This window comes from Enhydra lutris, unplaced genomic scaffold (genome assembly GCF_002288905.1).
Source record: "Enhydra lutris kenyoni isolate GAN:26980312 unplaced genomic scaffold, ASM228890v2 scaffoldscaffold1, whole genome shotgun sequence".
NCBI classification, from domain to species: domain Eukaryota; kingdom Metazoa; phylum Chordata; class Mammalia; order Carnivora; family Mustelidae; genus Enhydra; species Enhydra lutris.
In genome coordinates, this window is record NW_019154085.1 from 90,244,606 (window position 1) to 90,270,670 (window position 26,065).

Consider the following 26,065-nt stretch of genomic DNA (forward strand, 5'->3'; position numbering starts at 1 on the left):
TACTCTAATATCTATGCTCAAAGAGATGCAAGTAAGAAATTCATTGCCCTAATGCTGGTAATAGTGAGAAATTAGAAATAATTCAAATGCCCATTAACAGGAATTATATATATATCTTTCACTATATAAAAAACTATATATATAAAACACCATATAAATATATATATATATATATGCTCACATATATGACACTATATAGCATTATAATCACATAGTAGAACATTATTTTACTTAAATTGAATAGACTAGAACTCAAATACCAACAGTAATTAATTTCAAAGACAATGTTAACTAAAAATTGCAGATTATAAATCACTTAGTGCCATTTATATGAAATATAAAAATACAAAACAATTTTACATGAACTTATTTATTTATAAATGTGTAAAAATAGGATTAAAATATGTCTGGAAATGGAAAAAAAAGATTATAAGCTAAGGATAGTAGTTACATCTAAAAAGATAGAAATATGACTGAAAAAAATTACATAGGTGATTTTAAATGTACCTATAATACATTTTTCTGAAGTAAAACAAAAATAGTCTGTAGTAAATATAGGAAAAGAGATATGATAGAGCTGTATGATGGTAGACCAGTGTTAATATTATTTTTCTATGCTTTTCTATGTGATAGAAATATTTTACTGGGGCGGGGGCGGGGAGAAAAGAATGATGGATTGGCATAGTTACTGAGGGTGAGGTGAAGTCCATGGCGTGGGTGGGGGTTGGAGGATATGCTTGGAAGACAAAACAGCACTAGGCAGAAGAAAGCTGACAGGGGCTTGGTAATTGTTCTCCCTTACAAAAAAAAAAAAATATGTTTCTCTACTTATGAGAAAGACCCAGAGGCCAAAGATGAGGAGTAGTTAGATGTGAAGTTATTTTTCCTCATAGTCGCTAATGATAATCCTTGGATTCAAAGCTGGGCAGTTTCAGACCAGATTTTTTCCACAGCACTGAGCTCTAATTAGATTACATGTTTATTCTTCTCACATCCTCCACGTAGTTTGACTAAATTCAAACTAGGCAGATATATTTGAATTAAGAAAACCTGATATATTAAAAATCGGACTTCCTTATAAGATAAATTGAAAAATATGTGTTGATATGACATAGGTTTTGTTTAAATAGAATGCTTTGATTAAAATATGGCAAAGGTGAAGTTTAGGAATAATGTGTGAAGATCTCTTCACTTCTTCCTCCTTATTGTTCCCATGCATTGTGGGATTTCTCACTGCTACATGACAGCAGGAGAAGCATAATTAGTGATGGGTAGAAAAAATTCATATTGTGACAGTGGATTTCTGATTCACTGCTAGATAAACAATTCCACTGAGGAAGTATAAATTTCCTCATTAGAGAAGCATTTGCTACAATATTTGAGTCTTCTGGGGCTGCTTTGCTAATCTCACCTCCAGACTAATTTAGATCTGACAGAGACAGGAACTGAAAAAGTAAATGCTGTGTCTTCTTGATATAAATCCAGTGATTAAAAAGAGATGATTTAGTCCATGTGATTATATCATATGGACAGACAGTACTTGTAGATTTATGGAATGAAGCATTCTTCCTATCTGGAATGACTTAAATTTCCTCACTAGACTAAGCAGATAGTTTTTCCATGATTAGAACAAGGATTCATGTATGTTGAGGTTGTATGATCCCTCAGCTAATAAGCCAGTAAATACTCTTTCGAGTAATGGGTCCTGACAGTTCTTCAAGCTTCTGAGTTAGTGAGGTGACACACAAATTCCCACACTACACGATGTGAAATAGGTTCTTAGGAATTCTTTCTCATTCTCTTCTCTCATCACCGTAGTGCCACTCATGAAGGAAAACAATCTCAGAAAACTTACTAGAACTAAATCTGAATGGCAAGGAGGAAATACTGTGACATTAAAAAAATCAGATAAAAGAATATTTTATTGGGATATTTAATATATTCTTATTATGGGTCAATTAGAATTTAATAGGAATGAAAATATGTGATGGCATATTTTTCTTTAAACAAGAAAACAAGAAAGACTAAAGGAGTGAAATAGGGAATGATGAAAGATAAGAGATATAGGAAAGAATAAGTGGAAAGAAGAAGGAAGAGAGAGGAAGAAAGAAAATAAGGAAGGAAGAAGGGAGGAAGGGAAGGAAAGGGTGAGGGAGAGCTGAAAGAAGGAAGGAGAAAAAATTGAAAAGAAAACTCTCTTATTAAATTTCTCTTAAACTTCAAAAGGTAAAAATTATTTACTGCCATCAGAGAAACAAAACAAAGACTTGCAAGAAAAAATCGATCTTATTCACATCTCTATGCCCTTTCCTTCCCACCGAGTAAACTAAATGCCAACACCTTCATCTTTCTCTAGGCTAATACAAATATATACATATTTTTCCAAGTAGTTTTATTAAAATTACCTGGGAACTTTGTTGATTTAATCTATAAAGAAATTTTTTAAAAAAATTTATTTATTTATTTGACAGACAGAGATCACAAGTAGGCAGAGAGGCAGGCAGAAAGAGAGAGGAGGAAGCAGGCTCCCTGCCGAGCAGAGAGCCCGACTCGGGGATCGATCCCAGGACTCTGGGATCATGACCTGAGCCAAAGGCAGAGGCTTTAACCCGCTGAGCCACCCAGGCGCCCCCTGTTGATTTAATCTAAACATTAGAATAATTTCACAGAAAATGCATAGTTAGCCAAATGAGACAACAAATATTTAATCCCACTTGAAATTACAACATTGAAATCTTCAAAAGTGTACATATTTGTGGGATACTTAAAATCTATTAATGCAAAATAAATGCTCTATTTGTAAAAAAAAAAAAAAAAAAAAGGAAAATCCAAATATTACATAAAATATTTTAGATTCAGAACCCTTAGCTACATAAGCAAATTAGAATACAAAGTGTAATGGTTTTCTGGAACTTCTAATTATAGACACTAGGTTAGAAATGGTACTTTGAATCGAATAAGCCGAATCAAACCAATAATGTTTTCATTGTTTTTCTCAAGTAAGCTTTTAAGTATCCACTAATAATAGATATCTTTTTACATAGCAAGTACACTTTGTTTAAAAGGAAATAATTAGCACATAACTTTGTAGAGATTATTTTAAATGATCTCTGAAACCCTGATTTACGGAAACCCATTTTAGTGTGTTTGGATGACTTGTCTTTCAACCACTCTCAATTTTATACCAACCATTAGGTCATGAGACATTTTGATGAAACAGAAATGCATCCTTCTAATTCTTAAACCCCAAAACAGAGGGAAGTGTATAAACTGAGCAATGTTCTCTTGTCATAACTACAGAAATCCAAACCCTAGTTTTTCTTCATCTGTCCAGTCCTCATCTAACTCAAATATTAACAGGTTTGAGTATCCCCTTCCTATAATTTCCCACTCTTTTTTTCTGACCAAATAAAAAAAGGGGTGGTAGGAAACTGATACTTAAGAAACAAATTTGTGTTTCAGACAGACAAAAGAAAAAAAAAATCAATATTTAAAAATAAGTAAGTAAAAAACAAAAACAAACAAATAAACAAAAAAACAACAACAGAACCTAAGTCAGCAAAACTAAAATCTGGGAAAAAGGTTAGTATAGCTGTCTAGGATTTCATGCTTTCAAAAGTTGACCTGACTGTAATAGAAAATGGTAATCAAAATCCTTGTAGAACATAACCAAACCCCTTCACTGAGTAATTGAAACTGCTGCCTTTGGCTAACATAGAAAGAATGATTCCACGTGTGTGTTCATTGAAACCCATGAAGAGGCCAAAGTGAAGTTTATTCATATACTTTGATTAAAAAGTTATACAGTTTTATTTAACTATGCTGAAAAGTGAATTTTAAAAATCTGTAATAAGGCTAAATGTATGTAAGTATGTATGTACTTACATATATGGTTATGTATATAAGTATGTATGTACTTACATATATAAGGCTAACTGTATGTATTTAAGTAATATTTTCTGCATTCTAAAATTTCTGAATTTTCTCCCTACATTGGATCACTTAGAGACCAAGAAATAAATGTACTGAAAGGTTAAAGGAAAAGAACAATTCTATCCCCGTGACTAGAAACTAGATACCCTGGTATAGTCTCCAAATCCTTCATCCCACATTACAGCAAGTTTTCTTGGTTTATTGACAAAGACTATGTGAAATTCTTTTTTGTTAATTAAAAGTTGGATGAAATTTAATTCAACCGTGTATTCATAAGCATGTGTCAGGCAAAAACTGTAAAATAATGAATTCATAACTTCATTTATGGAAGTGTGTGAGGATTACTGAATATCTTGTCATTTAGCAGCCACTGTAATTGAAGGGGAAAGCATGTGAACTTCAGAGAAGACAAGCAAGCTGGCAGTATCAATTAGCAAACATTTACTTTAAAATATTTTATCTAATAAAACAATAGAATATCTTATGTGTAAAAGAGTTATTGCATGATTTATTTCCCCTGAACATTGTTCAAAAGGTCTTTAAATGTATTATTTGTACATTAATTGATTATCTTAGCCAGAACATGCCAGGTGGACCAGTTTTCTTGTGGAAACGGCAGGTGCATTCCCAGAGCATGGCTATGTGACAGGGAAGACGACTGTGGCGACCAGACGGACGAAATGGCATCTTGCGGTAAGTTATGAGTGAACCATGCTGTTAATGAAGACTGTGTCAAATCACTATAATCTCTCTCAAGAGACAATTTATTTCTTTATAAACACTAGTCAGCAAGGCAGAAGATGTGTTACATTTTATCACTGCCTTTTAGGCCCGAGTGTGTACCTTAATGCTAACTTTAGAATATATCCGTTTAATGAGTCAACACCATATTCTAGGCTAAAATAAATAGATCCAAACATTACAAATTTTATTAGGAAGTGGTTATTATAAGCCTAACAGGACATTCTCAAATGTTTGTTATTTATCTTATGTTGGTAATGATTTTTTTTTTTTTTTTTTTCAAATAGAGTAGCTCATTGAATGACATTTGGAGTAAATTAGGAGTACATGTTTCTTGCTGGCATGCATATGTTATCTTCTTGGAACAACAAACGATACAGATTGAGATTACATAGTTGGTAAATCATTTGTTTCATTTCTCTTGAGTCATATAATTCTGTTGTTAGTTTAAGATAGTTTTGTTAATGGCAAAATTCTTAGTCACTTTCCACCAATCCTCCTACTTTTGGAAATGTCATTTATTGTTACTTAAAGTTTCAAATTTTAATTACTCACATTTGTGCCCATGTATCAGTAGATTTTATTATCAATCTCTGAGTAATGTGTAGTGAAACAGTAAGGGAATGAATCCTGTTTTCTAAGAACTTGGGCCTTTTTTAGGCATGGATATGGATTTTTAAAATCACTAATGGGGAAAACATGCACTAGATATGCTTATCACATTGATTAAATATATAATGCAATTGGGTATATAGTTTTTTTAATAATTTAACTCCATGTTCTAGCACTTCTAACAGTGAGAAAATAAGACTTTTTTTTTTAAACCTCTCAATTTAAAAAGCTCTATTTAGGGAATGCATTCATGATTTACCTAAAATTTCATTTTGAAAAATTACCTTATACCTGACCTATGTCCCTGTAGACTTTTGATTGTGTGACCTTTGAATAAAGTATAGATAAGTAAGTAGTACTAATTGACATTGTAAAGAAAACAAAACAATACCAGTATTGAAGAAGAAAGCAATAGACAGTCACACACAGTAAGAGTTAATTTTACATTTCACATGTAGATTTTCCAAAGCCTGTCCATTTGAGGGATTTGAACAATATATCCTTCTCCTTTCCAATGCCCAGACTATTCTTGTGGCTGGGTCTGCATTTAGCCAGCTCTGTTATTTAAGAAAGCTTGATTGCTTTCCTGTCCCCAGCATCTCCTTCCAGAATATAGCAAAAAGATAATGAATAACCTGAAAACATTAAAGACAATGAAACTCTGGAATCAGTCTAATTTAGAAGGGAAGGCTATGAAAGCATTATAGAATAGGAAAATAAATAATGAGCTCATTAGAGAACTTTGGTTAGATTTTTGATCCGACATATTTAGTACTTTTCATGAGATGAGGGAAAGAAGGGTTGGAGGGAGTTCAGACATATATTTTCTTCTTGAATATTTATAGCAAATCTATGAGAAACTTACTATTGTTCAGATTTTATGGATGAGAGAATCAAAACTTAGAGACATTTGACAACTTGCATGAGATCACAGGGCTAATAAATAGCAAGACAGGCTGTGAATCCAGGCATACCTGAAACTAAAACTCAGACATTTCAGGTCAACTTTGTCTGGGAGCCATGGATTGGGTGGAAATAGGGAGCAGATCAAGCCATTGTATCTATCCATATCATTGACTATCTTATTTTAAAACGTATACATATAATGAGTTTTGTTCATTGGTGGTTTGATAAATCTTTTAAGATCTCATGCTGGGGAGGAGTCCTGATCTAGTGTTTACCTATTTTTTTGTGGTGTCAATACTCCTGCCATGGCCTGTATCAAGTTGCCAATGTGACTTTCTGAATGCGGATTTGGGAAAATATGTGCACACCCACATATAGTATTTCCACAATACAGATGTAATAAACATAACTAACTCCAAGAGCAAAATAATCAGGAAATTATGAACCTTGAGCATTTATTACCTTGGCTTTCAACATTATTTAATTAGAAATGTATATAGTTTATTTATTTCAAATAATAGATGTATGCTTAACAACTGATTCCTAGAATCCTTGAAAATTTAAAAATCAATTCTTGCAGGCTGGTACAAGATGTCTCCAATATACCACTGGATATGAACACACTGTGAAATGTAGTTGTCAGTTTGCTTCTGAAATTAAGCCAAATTTTATAGAGTGTCAGTAAGCCGCATGGGTTAGTCTCAGCACCGCTTCCCTTTTATAAGGTGAGAAACATGTTTCTCTCCACACTTGTCCCTCTCTGTAGTAACATGCATTTATCTTTCAGATTGTCATTATAAATCAAAATTTATGTCAGTAGGGAAGCTGATAGTGAAGCTCTGGTAGGCACAATCTCACTTTTAAAGTTGTAGGAGAGGATGACATAGATTATTCTCATATCAGATACTATTTCGGCACTGAATTCAAAATGACAAAAACATTATAAATTGTTTAATTTACTGCATTAAAAAAGTCACCCTCCTTGGCAGTAATCTAGAAATGAATATAGGCTCAACTAATTCCCAGTTCTATTAAGCATCATTAAAACATTTGGAGTGATCATGTTTCACTTTTCCCTTTGGAATCGGTCAGGTTCCCATAGGTTTAATCTTACTAGAAGACTGCAGTCTTTTTTTTTTTTCCCTTACACTTTAGCTCCACAAACAGCTACTGTTTTGTTTAATAACTACCATTTTATACTGAGAATAATACCAAGATTTGGGTTTTAAAACATGAAAGCCTATGGTTAGAAATGCTTCTGATTATAGTTAGGAGCAGAAGGTGCTAAAACTGAGGGTCAAATTTTAGTGGAATTCACTAGCACCTATTTATAAACCAAGTTAATTGTATATTTCAGGTTGAGATTATATGTGGGCAAACATTACATAATTTGGAAGGCCTTTGAGCATTCTCCCTTCATATTTAAACAATCTTTTATCTTTTTTTGGTAGTCTTCATGTGTAGACAGGAGACTCTGTAAACTGATTCTGCAAATAAGAGCAGATATGTTAGAATCATAAAGACTGTGTTGGAAGTGGACTGTGTGTCAAGGAACTAAATGGTCACTCATTTAAAGGATGGTAGCATTGGTTCTCAACTTTAGCTCTCAGTTAAAAAAATCACCCGAGAAGCTTCAGAATCATTTGCCATGCCTCACCCCAGACTAATTAAATAAGGGTTCTTAGAGGTCAGACCCAAGAATCAGTAATTTTAATGCTGCCCAAGTGGTATGAATGTGCACTCAAGTCTGAGAACACTTAACTTAAGGCCAAGGTTCTCAAACCTGAGCATTGCATTAGAATCTCCTAGAGGGCTTGTTAAAAAAGCAAAAGAAAAAACAAAAACAAAAAGCAGAATTCTGGGCTTGATTTCCAGAGACTATGATCCAGTGGATCTTAGATGATTGAAAATTTATATTTCTAGCAATTGATGCTGATGGTCAAGAGAACATAATTTGGAGAGCACCATTCAGGTTTGATTTTTATCTTACATATATACTTAATTACATAATTTTGTTTATATATGCAAAATGAGTTAAGATGGAAGCGATTATCCAAACAAACTTTCTTCCCATCTCCAAATTATAGCATTAAACATAAGTGTATTTCATGATTAAATGTAAGATTATTTCGGGCAAACTTATATTTTCCCCTTGGAAAATTTATTGTCAAAAACAAAATTTATTTGTTTATTTTAAACTGTAGTTTAACTATTTTGAGATTGTTGTGTCTTCCAAGTATCTCAACATATCTTATATTTATTACTATTTTTTAAATAAATAATCTTGATGGGAGTTGATAACTTCTGATTTGTTCAAAGGGTTTAACTTGGGAAAATATCTAAAATTTATTAGGAGATTGAAAGTCAGTTCAATGGGATATAAATAAACATCCATTAAAACTTATAAGTTAATATGATTCCAATTTATATGTTGATCTTTTAAATCTATGAAGATAGTAAAATTTTGTCTCTTGTACTTGTAATCTTACCTGTAAATGTTCTTGTAATTTTATTGCACATAATTAAGGAACAAAGAATCAGAAAGAGAACTGGCAAATATCAGACAAAGGCAGATAAGAGAGAGAACTGTCAAAAAAGAAGTCATTTCCCAGTTAAATCAGTGTATGTTGTATATTAAAGATATTTTCAACTAGGGTATTAGAAAAAGAAAGGTTCTGATGATGTACATTATTATATTATATATTTATATTACACATTTTTTTTTAATTTTGTAAGAAAAAATGCATATGTGTGTAACAACTTAAGTGAGGATTATTAACCCAGTGGAGTACTGGCAAAATATGAATATTGTCAAGCACTGCTTTCAGTTGCTCTGCCATTTCTTAATAACATCTTGGCAGACACAATGATTCTGGCAACTTTTAGTTTTGGTAATTTGATCCAACCCATTTGAAATTCCAGTATTTTATCTAAGTCAGAGCTTTCTTCTCTCCCACTGCTGGCTAAACTTTGGGTTCTAAGAACTTAAGATGAGAGGCAACCGTGTTCTGTTTTTTTCCTCCCTACATCTGTTCCCTCTTCTGGCCTTAGCTCTTCAGTCAGATGGGACAGTTGGAGAAATAGGAGCATCTTTTAAAGTAGGTCTAGTGGTAATCTTCTCTGCTTCTCTGAAGGTCACTGCCCTCTGATGCATGAGTGATGCAGCTCTCTTGAGAGACTCATATGTGAGATCTTCAGGGAGGCTTCTCTTCATAGTTCCTTGAACTCCCTTTCTTCTCTGTGTCCTCTTCTTCTCCTCCACATCTAGATTTCTTTTATCCCCACCCCTACCATTCCCACTACAGATGGCATATCTCATAGACTTAAGTTGCTAAAGCCTCCTTTTTTTGGAGGGTACCCTGTTGGTTGCATTGCTAACATAACAAAAAAAAAAAAAGAAAAAAAAAAGTTTTGCTTTCTTTTGCAGGTCCACTTTTTATCTCCTCTCCCCCACTCTCTTAAATGTGATCAGGCTAGTTTCCTAATGACCCATCTTTTGGATGCCACCACTCTCCAGTTTCTTCTTCTCTAGGTGCAGGGTGAAATGGTCAGTCTACTTCCTGAGCAGCGTTCAACCAGTTCCCTTTTCTCATGCACACACAAAATTTCATGAATGATTATTACAGACTCTCCCCTTCCTTCGAATCACTGGTGTTTGAACAAAATTGACTTGTAGATTACTCTTCTTTTATAAGGACTAGCTCAACTACTGGATTCTGTCTATAAAATGCAGTAGTACTTAGCACCTCCTTGTTCTTAGTATTGGATCTAAATGGTCCAGTGCCATGGCAAAAGGAAAAATCCCACTATTACATATATTTATTTTCTTAATCAGTAATTTTCTCTCTCCTTCCTCTTTTTTTTGGAGCAATTTTGCTGAAGATTCTACTCAGTGATTCTTGAGTGCTGTCTTCTGAAGCTACACCATCTAAATATAACCTTGTCACAGGATCACTCTTTAGATAACCAAAGGCACCATCATGCCTACCAAACCCTTCCCCTTTACAACAGAAACATACCTCTTCTTTCAGATTTCCTTACATGTTAAATTGTAGGCTCTTTCCCTACCAATTGCCCTACTATGAATGTAGTTGTATTTTTAATGACCTTAGTAAAATTAATGGTCTAAAATGGGGACTTGATGTCCAATGAGTATATATAGAGTTTCAGCTCTACAAAATGAAGAAGTTCTAGAGATCTGTTGCACAACAATATGAATACAGTTAACATTACTGAATTACATATTTAAAGATCATTAAAATGGTAAATTTTACGTTTTTCTCTCTTTTTTTACCAGAATTAAAAACAAAGTCATGGCCTGGACTTAAACAGAACTTAGTATCCCATATGTAGTATTTTCACAACAGATTGAAGCATACTTATTACCTTCACTAATTTATATTCTAGGCTTCTGTTATCACAATCAGAGATGGCAGCCTTATCATGTAACTCCCACGTCAAATGTCCAGTCAACTAAAATAGCTAAGCTTTTCTTATAGATTGGATTGTTCCTTTTGTGTGCTTTTAATGTTTACTTTTTGAAGTTCTTTTACCTTTTATTTTGATAGTCTTCTTTATCCACCTATTTCTGAATATGTATATGGGTCTGGTCTTTTCCACTCCAAACTATCACTTTTATATTTCTGTCCACCTATAACTTCTAACCCTGATGTAGTTTTATGATTTTGAATGCATAATATTAATGATGTCTCCCAGTTTTATATAATTCACAAATTTGATAAGATAATTTTTAAGGCCATAACCAAATAATAGTAACAAAGGTGTGAAGCTTTTGGCAAGTAATTTAAAATATCCTCCAGGGATTTAATAATTAAAATTAATGATTTAAACTGTATAGGTACAGTTTTGAACAAGTTACTCATTCACTTCAATTTACCACCATTTTGCAATACATGGTACTTTCATTTGTCTTGAGATTTCTCAAACATTGCTAAAAATATGAGAACATTCTATTTATGGCATTTTCATGATAGGTACTTACTTAAAAATTGTATCGGCAAATAAATGAAGTTGGTTTAGCATGACTTGTTTTTATTTTATTCTTGAGCCAATAATCTCTTCAAAAATGCTGACAAAATCATGTTTTAGCAAGTTTATCTTGAATTATTGTCAGAAGTACATGTAAACTTCACTTCTCTACTGTTTAAAATTTTTCACTCATTTTTGAAAGTGGGACAATATTATTTACCCTTTTTCAGTTTTCTTCATCTTTCTTATCTTCCATTCATTTCAAAATCACTGTCAATATTCTTCCTCAATATTTTTTTTTTAAGATTTTATTTATTTATTTGACAGACAGAGATCACAAGTAGGCAGAGAGGCAGGCAGAGAGAGAGGAGGAAGCAGGCTCCCTGCTGAGCAGAGAGCCCGATGTGGGCCTCAATCCCAGGATCCTGGGATCATAACCTGAGCTGAAAGCAGAGGCTTAACCCACCGAGCCACCCAGGTGCCCCGAAAATGTTGCTTCTTCAGTATATTTTTTAAAGATTTTATTTATTTATTTGGCAGGCAGAGAGAGAGGGGGAAGCACACTGTGAATATTCTGAGACCAAAAATATTTGTTACATTTCTTGTTTGATAACTTGTTCCAATGTGAAGATAAACTCATTTTTAGCAATTAGTTATTTTTTCTCTTTTCTTTGATCTAGAATTTTAACTTATTATCAAATCTATTTGTTCTTTACTTCACAATCTGACAATAATTACTTCTATTAAAATGCTGGAAACAGGGACTCCTGGGTGGCACAGCCAGCTAAGCGTCTAATTCTTGGTTTTGGCTGAGATCATGATCTCAGCATGGTGGGACTGAGCCAGCCCCTGGCTCCAGCTCCTGCTCAGTGTTCAGCATGGTATCATCTTAAGACTCTCTCCCCGCCCCACCCCTGAGTGTGTGCTCCTGCTTTCCCTTTCTCTCTCTCTCTCAAATAAATAAATAAATCTTTAAAAAAATGTTGGAAACAAGAAAATTAAGTTATTTTTCCTATTTGTGTCCTGCAGATTTATGCTTTGTATTCCAGATAGTCTTGCTCTGTTCTTTCATTTATATATAAACATTTTTATTATTTTTGTTTAGAAGTGATATGCAAGCTTCTATTAAGTTGTCTTTTTGTTATTCTTACAGGTATGTGACATGCTTTTCCATTTCCTTTGGTTACAGTGCCCTCTTTTATACAAACTAAATTAATAAGTCTCTGTATGCAACAAAGTAGGAGGTTAGGCAAACCCTGGTAGGGTATATTGAAAGCCACAGGAGAAATGATTAAAAACAACTTTTAGTTCCTTGACCTAACTCAGCATTTCCGCAGCTTTTTGCTTGAAGATATCAATCATCCAGGGAGCTTGGTACTAATAAAGATCCCCAGGCCACTACCTCCAAAATTCCCAGTTAGCAGGTGTTGCATAGAGTCTAGGAATATGTATTTTAGGAAAAGCACCTCACATGACTCTTATCTTAAGGCAAGTCCTGAAAATCTAAACTATGTGATGTCAACATTCCCTATAATTAGAATTTGTTAAGGCTGCTACAACAAATCACCACAAACATGATGGTTTAAAACAACGAAATCCCTTAATCTCATGGTTTTGGAGGCCAGAAGTCCAAAATCAGCAGCGCCTCCCTCAAAGAGAATCCTCTGCCTCTTCCAACTTCTTTTGGCTCCTGCTTCTCCTTGGCTATGGCCGCGTCACTCCAATCTGCAGTCTCCATGTTCACATGGCTTTTCCTTGTGGAAATTCACATCCTGAGATCCTTAATTACGTGGGCAAAGACTCTGTTTCTAAGTATGGTCACATTCACAAGTACCAGGGGTAAGGATTAGATATATCTTTTTTTTTAAGTTTTTATTTATTTATTTGAGTGAGAGATGGAGTGCACAGAAGGAGAGAGAAAGGGAGAGGCAGGCTCCCGGCTGAGCAAGGAACCCAACACAGGACTCCATCCCAGGACCCCAAAATCATGACCTGAGTCTAAGGCAGCTGCTTAACCAATGAGCCACCCAGGCGCCCCAAGGACTGGACATATCTTTTTGATACATATGATTTAACCCACAACACTGGAGAAACTACACTACCAGTTGAATTATAATAAAGGCTCAGGTATAAGTAGTTTTAAAAGCTGTACAGATACTTCTAATATACATCCAGGTTTATAATACCACTTAATTAGTCCTTGCCTTCTGATTAATTTCTTGGGCAATCTCTCTATAGGGTCCTTGCAATCCTCAGATTACTTTGCTTTTCCCTTTTATCTGGAGCTCTGCATTCCCAAAATAAATTTATCAGCCCCTGGGAAGTAATAATCGGTACAAAGATGCAGCCCTTTAAATTTCTGTCAAGAGTGAACATGAATTCTTCAGACATTTCAGCAGCATTTATTTTACACACACACACACACACACACACACACACACAGAGCTATGAAAACACGCTAACTTTTCTAGTTTTCAGTACACTTTTAATTTTTGGACTCTGAAAATTTATATTATTTTCTTACACATGCAACCATGTATTAAAATGGTTGGTTATTACTTTATCCAACATTTCTCTTTGTCTCCCTCATTGCCAGAACTGTTCAATATGTTTTTCTAAGTTTCCTACTAGTCTCTTTTTGTGTACACTTCCTGGATGTTCCTTTAGACTTCCAAGGCTCTGTTATATCAGTAGTAATCAATTCCAAATCTATTGCTCCATCCAATTTATAGCTCCTAAAATTTCACTACTTCTTATACACTATTACAGCCATTCCGAAATTTTTATAGTTTTTCAAACATTTTATATACTGTGACTTCTGAGCCTTCGGGAATGCCACCTTTTTTCTAGAATATACTAAAAGCACTCATTCCCCTCTTGTTCACCTCATGATTTAACCTGAATATATCATTCATATCAGCATATAGATAACTTCCTCTGGGGTGATTATCTAAGTAGTTTTGACACTTCTGTTGTGGGTTGCAATAACTCCTCATGTTGTTTCTATCATAGCATTTATCAGAAATTTATTGAAGTCACTTGTTTAAATATACTACAGATATTTTTCCTACTGGATTGTAAGCACTCCAAGAAATGAAAATGCTGAAGTTTGTATTTCCAGTGTTTGGCACTATTTTATTCATTCATATTCATTCATTCTAAGTAATATATCACTAAGGCCTAGAACTCTATCTGGTATAAATCTCTCAATATTTTGAATGAAAAAAATTTTGAAGTAGTTTTCTACCATGTTTTACAGAGTAGAAACTTGAGGTCAGAGATGTTAATAACTATCCAAGGTTATATAATAATTAGTGTTAAAATCAGGATTTCAACTCTGATTTGCCTGCCTATAAACTATGTTCTTTATATAGGAGTTATGTGATGTATAAAATGAGGTTTTATGTAACAACAATGAAAGAGCAGCAAAATGAAGATTATTGGTGGTACACTGTTTTCTCCAAAGTATATTTACTAATTGGATCTTTTCAAGTCTGTCCTCTGCACGTACCAATTCTCAGGAGCCACAACTAGTATCATCATCGAGAAATGTTATATATTTCCTTAAAGGATATAATCCTATAATCTGTAAATTTTAAAAAGCATTATTTTCCTATAACCATATTTAATTGTGTACCTTAGAATAGGTAGTAATCAGAATTAAAATTTAAATGGGCTACATAAAACACAGAGGAGGATTAAATTTTCCATCCTTACAAAAATGTTTCTGTGCTATATATTTTCAAAGGGTATTGGTATGATTGGCATGGTATAGGGATAAAATAATATATTTTGGAATCAGTCACACTATTATTCAAATTTTACTCTGACACTTGCTGGCTGTGCAGTGTATCCTCAGGCAAGTTATGCTGTTTTCTTTTACAAATCAGGGCTAGCAGTAACAATTGAAAGGCTGGTGTGAAGAGTATAGGTAATGTATATACATAGCTAGAGTAGTATCTCATAGTCAGTAAATAGTAATATGCAATGTGAGTATTATTGTCTCCTTCAAGTTTAGATAATAATTCCCTACCCTGGGCTTCTGTAATATTCTTACTTTGTCATTTATTTTAACTTGTATCTCCTATACATTTTCCCCATACTTAGTCATGACGGTCAAATTTATATACATATAGGATATGGACCACATATTTTCAAAAAAACCTATGATAACTTTATTCTGAGACATCAATAATAAGTTACTTAGAAATACTCACTTTGAGCCCAAGAAGGAAAAATAAGTAAGAAAATTCGTAGAAACAGGAAAGAAACAAATTGGATCTGAAAAGTACGTCTAAGCTTTGTGTACTGGATAAATATAAGTACCATTACCAACAAAGATTACCCTTGAGAGAGAGAAAATTGTTGCCATTTACATAATAGCTTACATATAACCTGGCAATAAATTTTAAGTGAAAGATATAATAGATAAATTGAGCATACCACCTGCACCAATAGAAGATTTTTTAACAGTCCATTACTCCACATTAAATATTCTACGAGGTTGAAGTAACCACAGAAATAAAATATAGTTTTCTTTTCTTTAGTGTAATTTTAATATAAAATGTAAGCCACTTTCATTCATAATTTTTTCTCTTCAGAGTTAATCAGGTAATCTTTCCAAGTGTCCTTCAGTCTGTCTCATGGGAGATCCAAAGTCAAAGTCAAGAAAGAAAAGGTTGTGCTTAACATTTAAGTCTTTTTCAAATAAAAGAATTCATAGTACCTTAAAAAGAACAAGTGCCTAGAAAAAGACTGAATTCCAGATACTATTTTCAACTCTTAAATTAATGCTAATATGGAAGAACAGAGAAATGTAAAATTTATTTTAAGAAGCTTTTGTTTTATTTTTTAGAAGAAAGAGTATTGTCATTTGTCCTCTCACTATCAGATACTGGTGATAAGATACTAAGAAATTATGGTACAGTATTTTCCAATGTTACTGAAGAATGAAATGCCTTATATTATACTTAAATTTTTGATGGAACTCCTTCTAAAATGTGTTGCCCATTGACTGCATTATTAAGCAGAGAAAAATCCAAAGATAATTTTAACATTTTAAATTTTTTCTTCTATTTTTCTTTTTCTGAAGTTCAGTTACTATCTTTTACTGGAATTCTGTGATAATCCCAGGAGTTATTCAGTAGATAAACCCTATTTTTGCTATATTAAATGCCTTCAGGGTGTTGTGCATTTCCAGATGACCTTTCTTCTGATTTCTTGACCCTTAGGACTTTAAGGACCTGAGAGATCATGTTACAAACCACATGTCTATCACCAGAGAGGCTATGATTTACTCAAGGTCACAGTGCTTTGTCAATGAAACAGAAATAAAACATTAGTTTCACTAATTCATTCACTCCCTTATACCCATCCTTTCAATTAATGCCTTTGTTCTTTTTAGTGATTTGTCCTATGCTTTCTTCTAGTTGCCATTTTCTTAAATTCTGTATAGTACCCTTTTGGTCCTATAAACTAAGTTAGATAAGGAGGTTGCCAAAAGAAACAATGTAACTAAGAATTAAGTGAAAAAATAAATCAGGAATGAGATGCAACTATTTAAGATCACATACACATCATATGCAAGTATGTATGTTATATTAACTTTGGGCAGATACATCACTCATTTTCTTAAAGATTGAAGGTACACTGGGTTTTAGATTATTTTATTTACTTTTAAAGTTTTTTTGTTTTTGTTTTTGTTTTTTTTTACCTTTTGCAAACTAACTTCCAGGTTTTTTTGGGGGGGTATGGGGGACAATTTTTAGACTTCGAATCTTAAGAGGTAGAATCTTAAAGGTCATTTGAAAAATTCCCCAATGAAATATTACCAAATTTCAGAGGTCTCCAAATGCTTGGGATGATTTATTTTTTTTTCCAACTTAAATATATGATATTGGTAAATATGTTCCTAAGTTTATGAAGAAAGATTGAAAATGTGAATTAATCTATTCTAGATTCAAAAAGATGCAGTGTTATTTTTAAAAGTTAGATCTCATCATATCTTAGAAGCTGCATTTTGTTTTTTACTCATTTTAACCATAACATACTAATATTTTGTTTAAAGTAATTATTCATGTTTACTGTACATCTTCGAAACATTAAATGTTTATCTAAAGAAGAAAAAATATTTTGGACAACATCCCTGTTGATTCTTGAAAGATAAACACATAAGTTTTCATTATCTTGTCAGGTAACAAAAGAAAACTCTCTTAGAAGTATTGATTAAATTATGCCTTGGGTGTTATCACTTTTCTTTCAAGTGCTTCCCTTTATATGTCAGAAAATTTGTTGAGTTGCTGCATGGATAGCTTTTGATATAGTCTTTTGTCTCTTCACATCAGTAATTGCCTCCTTTTTACTTCTGTTTTTGAAGTATATTTAGACTCTAGTCACTTTTTTTTTGTTTCTAAAAAGTTAAATTTATTCTAAAATGTATATCTTGAGGCATGTCTTTGGTAATCACAAAATTTAATTAAGATTTGTTCAGTTTTAGAATAATTTCCATTCAAATTCCAATAACTTATGGGGAATATACTCAAATGTAAATTCACACAAAGAAATTGTTTTTTAAGTGGAAAGCAAGTAATCAATTCCCTACCAACCAGATCTGTTATGAGTCTACCACTTTCCTTACATATTATTAATGAAATAATATCAATTTTTGTTGTGATTTGGACAAGTTACCAGTACTAGAGATGGCTATCACTTATAGTCTATTCACTGGATACTGTTGCTTGTCAGTCTGGTTGATTCTTTTGTCCCAGCTCAACTACGCACTGGAGAGAGTCCTCACAGGCTCCAGAGTTGACTTACTGTTTTAACATTTTAAGAGGGAGGATGAATATCATAGCCTTCAATTTCATTTGAAATATTATTTTGAAAATAATACACAACCTATGTCTTTGTGACTATCATGCAAAATTAATTTGCTCACATTTTACTATTCTACCTAGCGGTGACTTGCCAAAAACCACAGGTTAATAATATAGACTTTAAAAATGTCATAGTTGGAGAGGAGTCAAGATGGCAGAGAAGTAACAGGCTGAGACTACTTCAGGTAGCAGGAGATCAGCTAGATAGCTTATCTAAAGATTGCAAACACCTACAAATCCAACAGGAGATTGAAGAGAAGAAGAACAGCAATTCTAAAAACAGAAAATCAACCACTTTCTGCAAGGTAGGACTGGCGGAGAAGTGAATCCAAAGCGGCGGAGCAATGGAGCACAAAATCGGGACATTTAAAAGTCTGTTCCGCTGAGGGACATCGCTTCAGAGGCTTAACCGGGGTGAAGCTGGCGCGGGGTCAGCGTGGCCTCAGGTCCTGCAGGGTCACAGAAGGATCAGGGGAGTCTGAGTGTCACAGAGCTTACAGGTATTAGAACAGGGAAGCCGGCTATAGAGACAGAGCCAAGGAGTGAGCTCTAAACTCGGGGTAACCTTGAACCGGTCGCAGGCTCGGTCAGCTCAGAGCGCGGCCAGAGGCCAGGGTGACGGGAGTAATTGGGCGCTGTTCTCTGAGGGCGCACTGAGGAGTGGGGCCCCGGGCTCTCGGCTCCTTCGGGCCGGAGACTGGGAGGCCGCCATCTTCATTCCCATCCTCCGGAACTCTACAGAAAGTGCTCAGGGAACAAAAGCTCCTGAAAGCAAACCCGAGCGGATTACTCAGCCCGGCCCCAAGCAAAAGATCAAAGGGGAAATCAAGGCCTTAAATGACACACTGGACCAGATGGACATCACAGATATATTCAGAACATTTCATCCCAAAGCAACAGAATACACATTCTTCTCTAGTGCACATGGAACATTCTCCAGAATAGATCACATCTCCGGTCCTAAATCAGGTCTCAACCGGTATCAAAAGATTGGGATCATTCCCTGCATATTTTCAGGCCACAATGCTCTGAAGCTAGAACTCAATCACAAGAGGAAATTTGGAAAGAACCCAAATACATGGAGACTAAACAGCATCCTTCTAAAGAATGAATGGGTCAACCAGGAAATTAAAGAAGAGTTGAAAAAATTCATGGAAAGAAATGATAATGAAAACACAATGGTTCAAAATCTGTGGGACACAACAAAGGCAGTCCTGAGAGGAAAATATATAGCGGTACAAGCCTTTCTCAAGAAACAAGAAAGGTCTCAGGTACACAACCTAACCCTACACCTAAAGGAGCTGGAGAAAGAACAAGAAAGAAACCCTAAACCCAGCAGGAGAAGAGAAATCATAAAGATCAGAGCAGAAATCAATGAAATAGAAATCAAAAAAACAATAGAACAAATCAATGAAACTAGGAGCTGGTTCTTTGAAAGAATTAATAAGATCGATAAACCCCTGGCCAGACTTATCAAAAAGAAAAGAGAAAGGACCCAAATAAATAAAATCATGAATGAAAGAGGAGAGATCACAACTAACACCATAGAAATACAGACAATTATAAGAACATATTATGAGCAACTCTACGCCAACAAATTTGACAATCTGGAAGAAATGGATGCATTCCTAGAGACATATGAACTACCACAACTGAACCAGGAAGAAATAGAAAGCCTGAACAGACCCATCACCAGTAAGGAGATTGAAACAGTCATCAAAAATCTCTAAACAAACAAAAGCCCAGGGCCAGACGGCTTCCCAGGGGAATTCTACCAAACATTTAAAGAACTAATTCCTATTCTCCTGAAACTGTTCCAAAAAATAGAAATGGAAGGAAAACTTCCAAACTTCCAAACTTCCAAATTTTATGAGGCCAACATCACCTTGATCCCCAAACCAGACAAGGATCCCATCAAAAAAGAGAACTACAGACCAATATCCTTGATGAACACAGAGGCAAAAATTCTCGCCAAAATACTAGCCAATAGGATTCAACAGTACATTAAAAGGATTATTCACCACGACCAAGTGGGATTTATTCCAGGGCTGCACTGTTGGTTCAACATCCGCAAATCAATCAATGTGATACAACACATTAATAAAAGAAAGAACAAGAACCATATGATACTCTCCATAGATGCTGAAAAAGCATTTGACAAAGTACAGCATCCCTTCCTGATCAAAACTCTTCAAAGTGTAGGGATAGAGGGCACATACCTCAATATTATCAAAGCCATCTATGAAAAACCCACCGCAAATATCATTCTCAATGGAGAAAAACTGAAAGCTTTTCTACTAAGGTCAGGAACACGACAGGGATGTCCATTATCACCACTGCTATTCAACATAGTACTAGAAGTCCTAGCCTCAGCAATCAGACAACAAAAGGAAATTAAAGGCATCCATATCGGCAAAGAAGAAGTCAAACTATCACTCTTCGCAGATGATATGATACTATATATGGAAAACCCAAAAGACTCCACTCCAAAACTGCTAGAACTTGTACAGGAATTCAGTAAAGTGTCAGGATATAAAATCAATGCACAGAAATCAGTTGCATTTCTCTACACCAACAACAAGACAGAAGAAAGAGACATTAAGGAGTCAATCCCATTTACAATTGCACCCAAAACTATAAGATACCTAGGAATAAACCTAACCAAAGAGACTAAGAATCTATACTCAGAAAACTATAAAGTACTCATGAAAGAAATTGAGGAAGACACAAAGAAATGGAAAAATGTTCCATGCTCCTGGATTGGAAGAATAAATATAGTGAAAATGTCTATGCTACCTAAAGCAATCTACACATTTTATGCAATTCCTATCAAAGTACCGTCCATTATTTTCAAAGAAATGGAACAAGTAATCCTAAAATTTATATGGAACCAGAAAAGACCTCGAATAGCCAAAGGAATATTGAAAAAGAAAGCCAAAGTTGGTGGCATCACAATTCCGGACTTCAAGCTCTATTACAAAGCTGTCATCATTAAGACAGCATGATGCTGGCACAAAAACAGACACATAGATCAATGGAACAGAATAGAGAGCCCAGAAATAGACCCTCAACTCTATGGTCAACTAATCTTTGACAAAGCAGGAAAGAATGTCCAATGGAACAAAGACAGCCTCTTCAATAAATGGTGTTGGGAAAATTGGACAGCCACATGCAGAAAAATGAAATTGGATCATTTCTTTACACCACACACGAAAATAGACTCAAAATGGATGAAGGACCTCAATGTGAGAAAGGGATCCATCAAAATCCTTGAGGAGAACACAGGCAGCAACCTCTTCGACCTCAGCTGCAGCAACATCTTCCTAGGAACATCGCCAAAGGCAAGGGAAGCAAGGGCAAAAATGAACTATTGGGATTTTATCAAGATCAAAAGCTTTTGCACAGCAAAGGAAACAGTTAACAAAACCAAAAGACAACTGACAGAATGAGAGAAGATATTTGCAAACGACATATCAGATAAAGGGCTAGTGTTCAAAATCTATAAAGAACTTAGCAAACTCAACACCCAAAGAACAAATAATCCAATCAAGAAATGGGCAGAGGACATGAACAGACATTTCTGCAAAGAAGACATCCAGATGGCCAACAGACACATGAAAAAGTGCTCCATATCACTCGGCATCAGGGAAATACAAATCAAAACCACAATGAGATATCACCTCACACCAGTCAGAATGGCTAAAATTAACAAGTCAGGAAATGACAGATCCTGGCAAGGATGTGGAGAAAGGGGAACCCTCCTACAACTGCATTGGTGGGAATGCAAGCTGGTGCAACCACTCTGGAAAACAGCATGGAGGTTCCTCAAAATGTTGAAAATAGAACTACCCTATGACCCAGCAATTGCACTACTGGGTATTTATCCTAAAGATACAAACGTAGTGATTCAAAGGGGCACATGCACCCGAATGTTTATAGCAGCAACGTCTACAATAGCCAAACTATGGAAAGAACCTAGATGTCCATCAACAGATGAATGGATAAAGAAGATGTGGTATATATACACAATGGAATACTATGCAGCCATCAAAAGAAATGAAATCTTGCCATTTGCGACGACGTGGATGGAACTAGAGGGTATCATGCTTAGCGAAATAAGTCAATCGAAGAAAGACAACTATCATATGACCTCCCTGATATGAGGGAGAGAAGATGCAACATGGGGGGTTAAGGGGTAGGAGAAGAGTAAATGAAACAAGATGGGATTGGGAGGGAGACAAACCATAAGTGACTCTTAATCTCACAAAACAAACTGAGGGTTGATGGGGGGAGGGGGGTTGGGAGAGGGGGGTGGGGTTATGGACATTGGGGAGGGTATGTGCTATGGTGAGTGCTGTGAAATGTGTAAACCTGGAGATTCACAGACCTGTACCCCTGGGGATAAAAATCTATTATATGTTTAAAAAAAAAAAAGAAGAAGAAGTAGCAGTGAAAGACAATGGGGGAGAGACAATATTCAAAATAAAAAGGCTGAATAATTTCCAAAATTACTGTAAGTCATGAATTCTTACAGGTATCATAGTGGTTCTCAAACAGAACAGTGGAAAGTATCTCAAACATAGATGTTCTGTCCCTTCAGAAATTCATATAGTGGAACTGTATGTTTGTGTCCTCCCAGAATGTAAACTGAATGATTGTGTCCCCCCACAAATTCATATAGTGGAATCTAATCCCCTATGTGATGATATTTGGAGGTATTTAAGTCATGAAGGCAGAGAACCTTATGAATGGGTGTCCTCTTAAAAGGGACACTAAGTAGTGTCCTATTAAAAGGAACAGAGAGTCTGGAGGGCTCTCTCACCCACTTCTGCCATGTGAGAACACAGCAGAAAACTATCTGTGGACCAGGAACTAGTCCTTGACCAGATACTGAATCTGCCCTTGAATTAACTTTGACTCTCCAGAAGTGTGAAAAATAAAGTTTTCTTTATTTATAAAAAAAAAAAAGTCATAGCTTTTAAGGGAAAAAAAAAAATCATTCTATAAAATTTGTAACAATGTCATTCAAAATTCTTGTTTCCTAAAGACACCATCGCCATTGTGCTTCACTGGTGAAAATACTAATAAAATGCTCAAGTAACATGACTTTGAATATTTTGTAAAGTCCTAACTCTTAGAAAGGAATAATCCAGAATAGGTGTAAATGGAATCTCTGGGAAGCGTAACTGCTAGACCAGCCCAAGTCCCAAGGGCCAGTACAAGGTCTGACTGTAACTGCCTCCAAACCTTCTTGTCAGTAGTGCAGTTCAGGGAATACAGTTCTTCATCAAATGATTCTCCGAGGCTTCCAGTCACTGTAAAGTACTCATTTAAAAAATATGAAACGTATGGGTATCCTATGTACTTAAGAAGTTTGTGTCACTATATTTGTTAATCTACTGTTTCCTCTGCCTTTTGTGAAAGACAGGGGTGGAGTTCTGGTCACATTAGCAAATGAGATACAAATTAAATCAAGCACAGTCAATAACCTCTTTCCTATTGAATATTTTTCTATCTTTCATAGAATTTCCAACTTGTGAGCCACTAACTCAATTTATATGTAAAAGTGGAAGATGCATTAGCAGCAAATGGCACTGCGACTCTGGCAAGTACCAAATGTTCCCTATGTTGCACTGATTTGATTGGGGGCCTGGCTGTCCATGCTGCTTCACCTCCTTCAGATGTAGTTTGTACGAGAAGTTTGCAGGGCCGAGCAAAATGGCTAAGACAAGTGGTGAGGGGGCACCTGGCTCATCAGTGGGGATTTGCATTAAGGATAATGGAACTCGATCTGTCCCTTGAGGCTAGAAAGAGATTTGTGTTCAGACATTATGCTGGACATAGTTTAAGTCTGCAGACAGGAAGTAAAGGGGACAATTGAAGAAATGACCTGGATGATTCAGGTTCTGCAAAGCACTGATGTAAAGTGCTCTGTCACCTCAGGTTGGAGGAGTTTATAAATTATTGTGGAATTATCCGAATGGTCTCAACTCTGCCACCTTGCCCTTTATGTACAAATAATGTTTGTTTTCTTATACTCAATTGTATCATTATGCTAAATTATGCCAAACACAGGTAAATGAATTATGTATAAATCATACATTCTCACTCACTGATTTCAGTTTAATCAATTTTCACTTCACATTCCTCTCACCTCCCTCCTGCAACAGTTGTTAATAAAGAATATAAATCATTGTTAATGACAGTGACAATTCCCCAGTATAAACACACACTTACGAGTCGGTAGAGGAAGGGTACACAGTGACGTCTCGTGTTGAGAATGGAAAAGAAGGTTCTGAATTAAAGATGTGGTTATAAACTCTGGGGCATAGGGATTATAGGTCTAAACAACAATTTTCCATGATAATTATATCACCAGCTATATCATTCCATGAAATTCTTGCAATCACCATTGTTCTCCCATTTTACAATTATTTCGTGTTGCATAGATTTGTTTAGTCAATGGTTAGTCATTTCTGAGTGAAATAGAAATTAAGCTTTAAAATCCAAAGTGAAGTTTTGTTTTCCCTCTTCGTTTATTAGCTGATACTCAATCAGAAGTGAAACAATATTAAAAAGATAATCTTCCTCACTGTGGGAAATGCTCATCATTAATTTATCATTCTTTTATCAAAAACAAAAGAATACTCTATATAGCAAAAAGAAACGATAGATATTTCATAAGGAGGGTTTTCTTCCTGGTTAGTTTTCACTTCCTTGATGTGGATGCTTCTTTCCAGATGATGACTGCGGGGATGGCAGTGACGAGGTTGGCTGTGTTCACTCTTGCTTGGATAATCAGTTCAGATGTTCTAGTGGCCGATGCATCCCAGGACATTGGGCCTGTGATGGTGACAATGACTGTGGAGACTTCAGTGATGAAGCCCAAACCAATTGTACCAGGGAAGGTTAGTAATTTGTGAAGCTATGAACTCTCATTTTAAATTGATATATAATATTTAAATATTTCAGAATGAATATTATATAAAAATAATTTACTCAGCAGGTAAAAAAAATCTGGAACAGTGTAAAATAAGTGACCGATCACTTTACTTAGGCTCTTTAATTTCTCTGGTTTCTCCTCCTTATACCTCCTTATCCTTTGGTACCTTCTGTAGTTTTTGCTTCCTACTTTTATTAAATGCTTTACTTACCACTCCTTTAATCTTCTCTTCTCAACTTCTAAGTTGCTAAACCCAAACCCATCCCAAAAGGAAAACAAACAAAAAACAAGAAAGGCAAAATTTTTATTTTATTTTAACACCAAATTTGTTTCCTTAAGGTTTGAAATAACCCCCTAGTAAGTGATGATGTGTTCCCACTGATTGACTTCTGGAATGCAAGCTAAGAGGAGGAGACTGCAACCATGGGCCTCAACATTATCCACGGCAGACCTGACCCTGTCAGTTGCAAAGTTTGATCAGCTGTAGGACTTGTTAATAAATTAGAAATTATGTGGGAACTATCACAGAAAAAATCATTAGCCTGCCAAACATTCATACAATCAGTAACTATATTTTAAAAGATTTTCTTTATTTGAGAGAGAGAGATAAAAAGACAGAGAGAGAGAGAGAGAGAGCACATGAGTTGGGGGAGGGGAAGAGGGAGAAGCAGACTCTCCGCTGTTCAGGGAGCCTGAGATGGGGTTCAATCCTGGGAACTCCAGGATCGTGACCAGTGGCCAAGGCAGACTCAACCTAATGAGCCACCTAGACGCTCCCAGTAACATTTTTTTTTTTTAAGTAGAAGTTTTCTTCTGCTTAAGAAATTGGAAGAATTTTTCATTCAATCTTTCATTTATTCCACAAATATTTATTGAACACTTTTTATATGCCAGGCACTGTGCTTGTACCAAAAGATAAATAAAATGATGAAGAAATGTGTTCAGTATTTAAAATCTAGCATGCAAACAGACATAAAACATAAAGTGATTTATTTAATGGATTGGATGCTGGGGTGGAGGGCATATATTGTGTGGTCATAAGAAAGGAATCATTTTCAAAGTGTTT

At 35.1% G+C, this 26,065-nt stretch overlaps 1 protein-coding gene across 1 annotated transcript in view; it reads left to right on the plus strand.

Annotated features, from left to right (window-relative positions):
• The window catches only part of LOC111140884 (LDL receptor related protein 1B), a 1,957,146-nt gene that overhangs the window by 1,200,544 nt on the left and 730,537 nt on the right, over window positions 1-26,065 (plus strand). Inside the window, exons 18-21 of the mRNA XM_022493131.1 lie at window positions 3,301-3,360; window positions 4,510-4,626; window positions 23,581-23,661; window positions 24,797-24,964. Of these exons, the coding sequence (XP_022348839.1) occupies window positions 3,301-3,360; window positions 4,510-4,626; window positions 23,581-23,661; window positions 24,797-24,964 (426 nt within the window). The remainder of the gene's footprint in view (window positions 1-3,300; window positions 3,361-4,509; window positions 4,627-23,580; window positions 23,662-24,796; window positions 24,965-26,065) is intronic.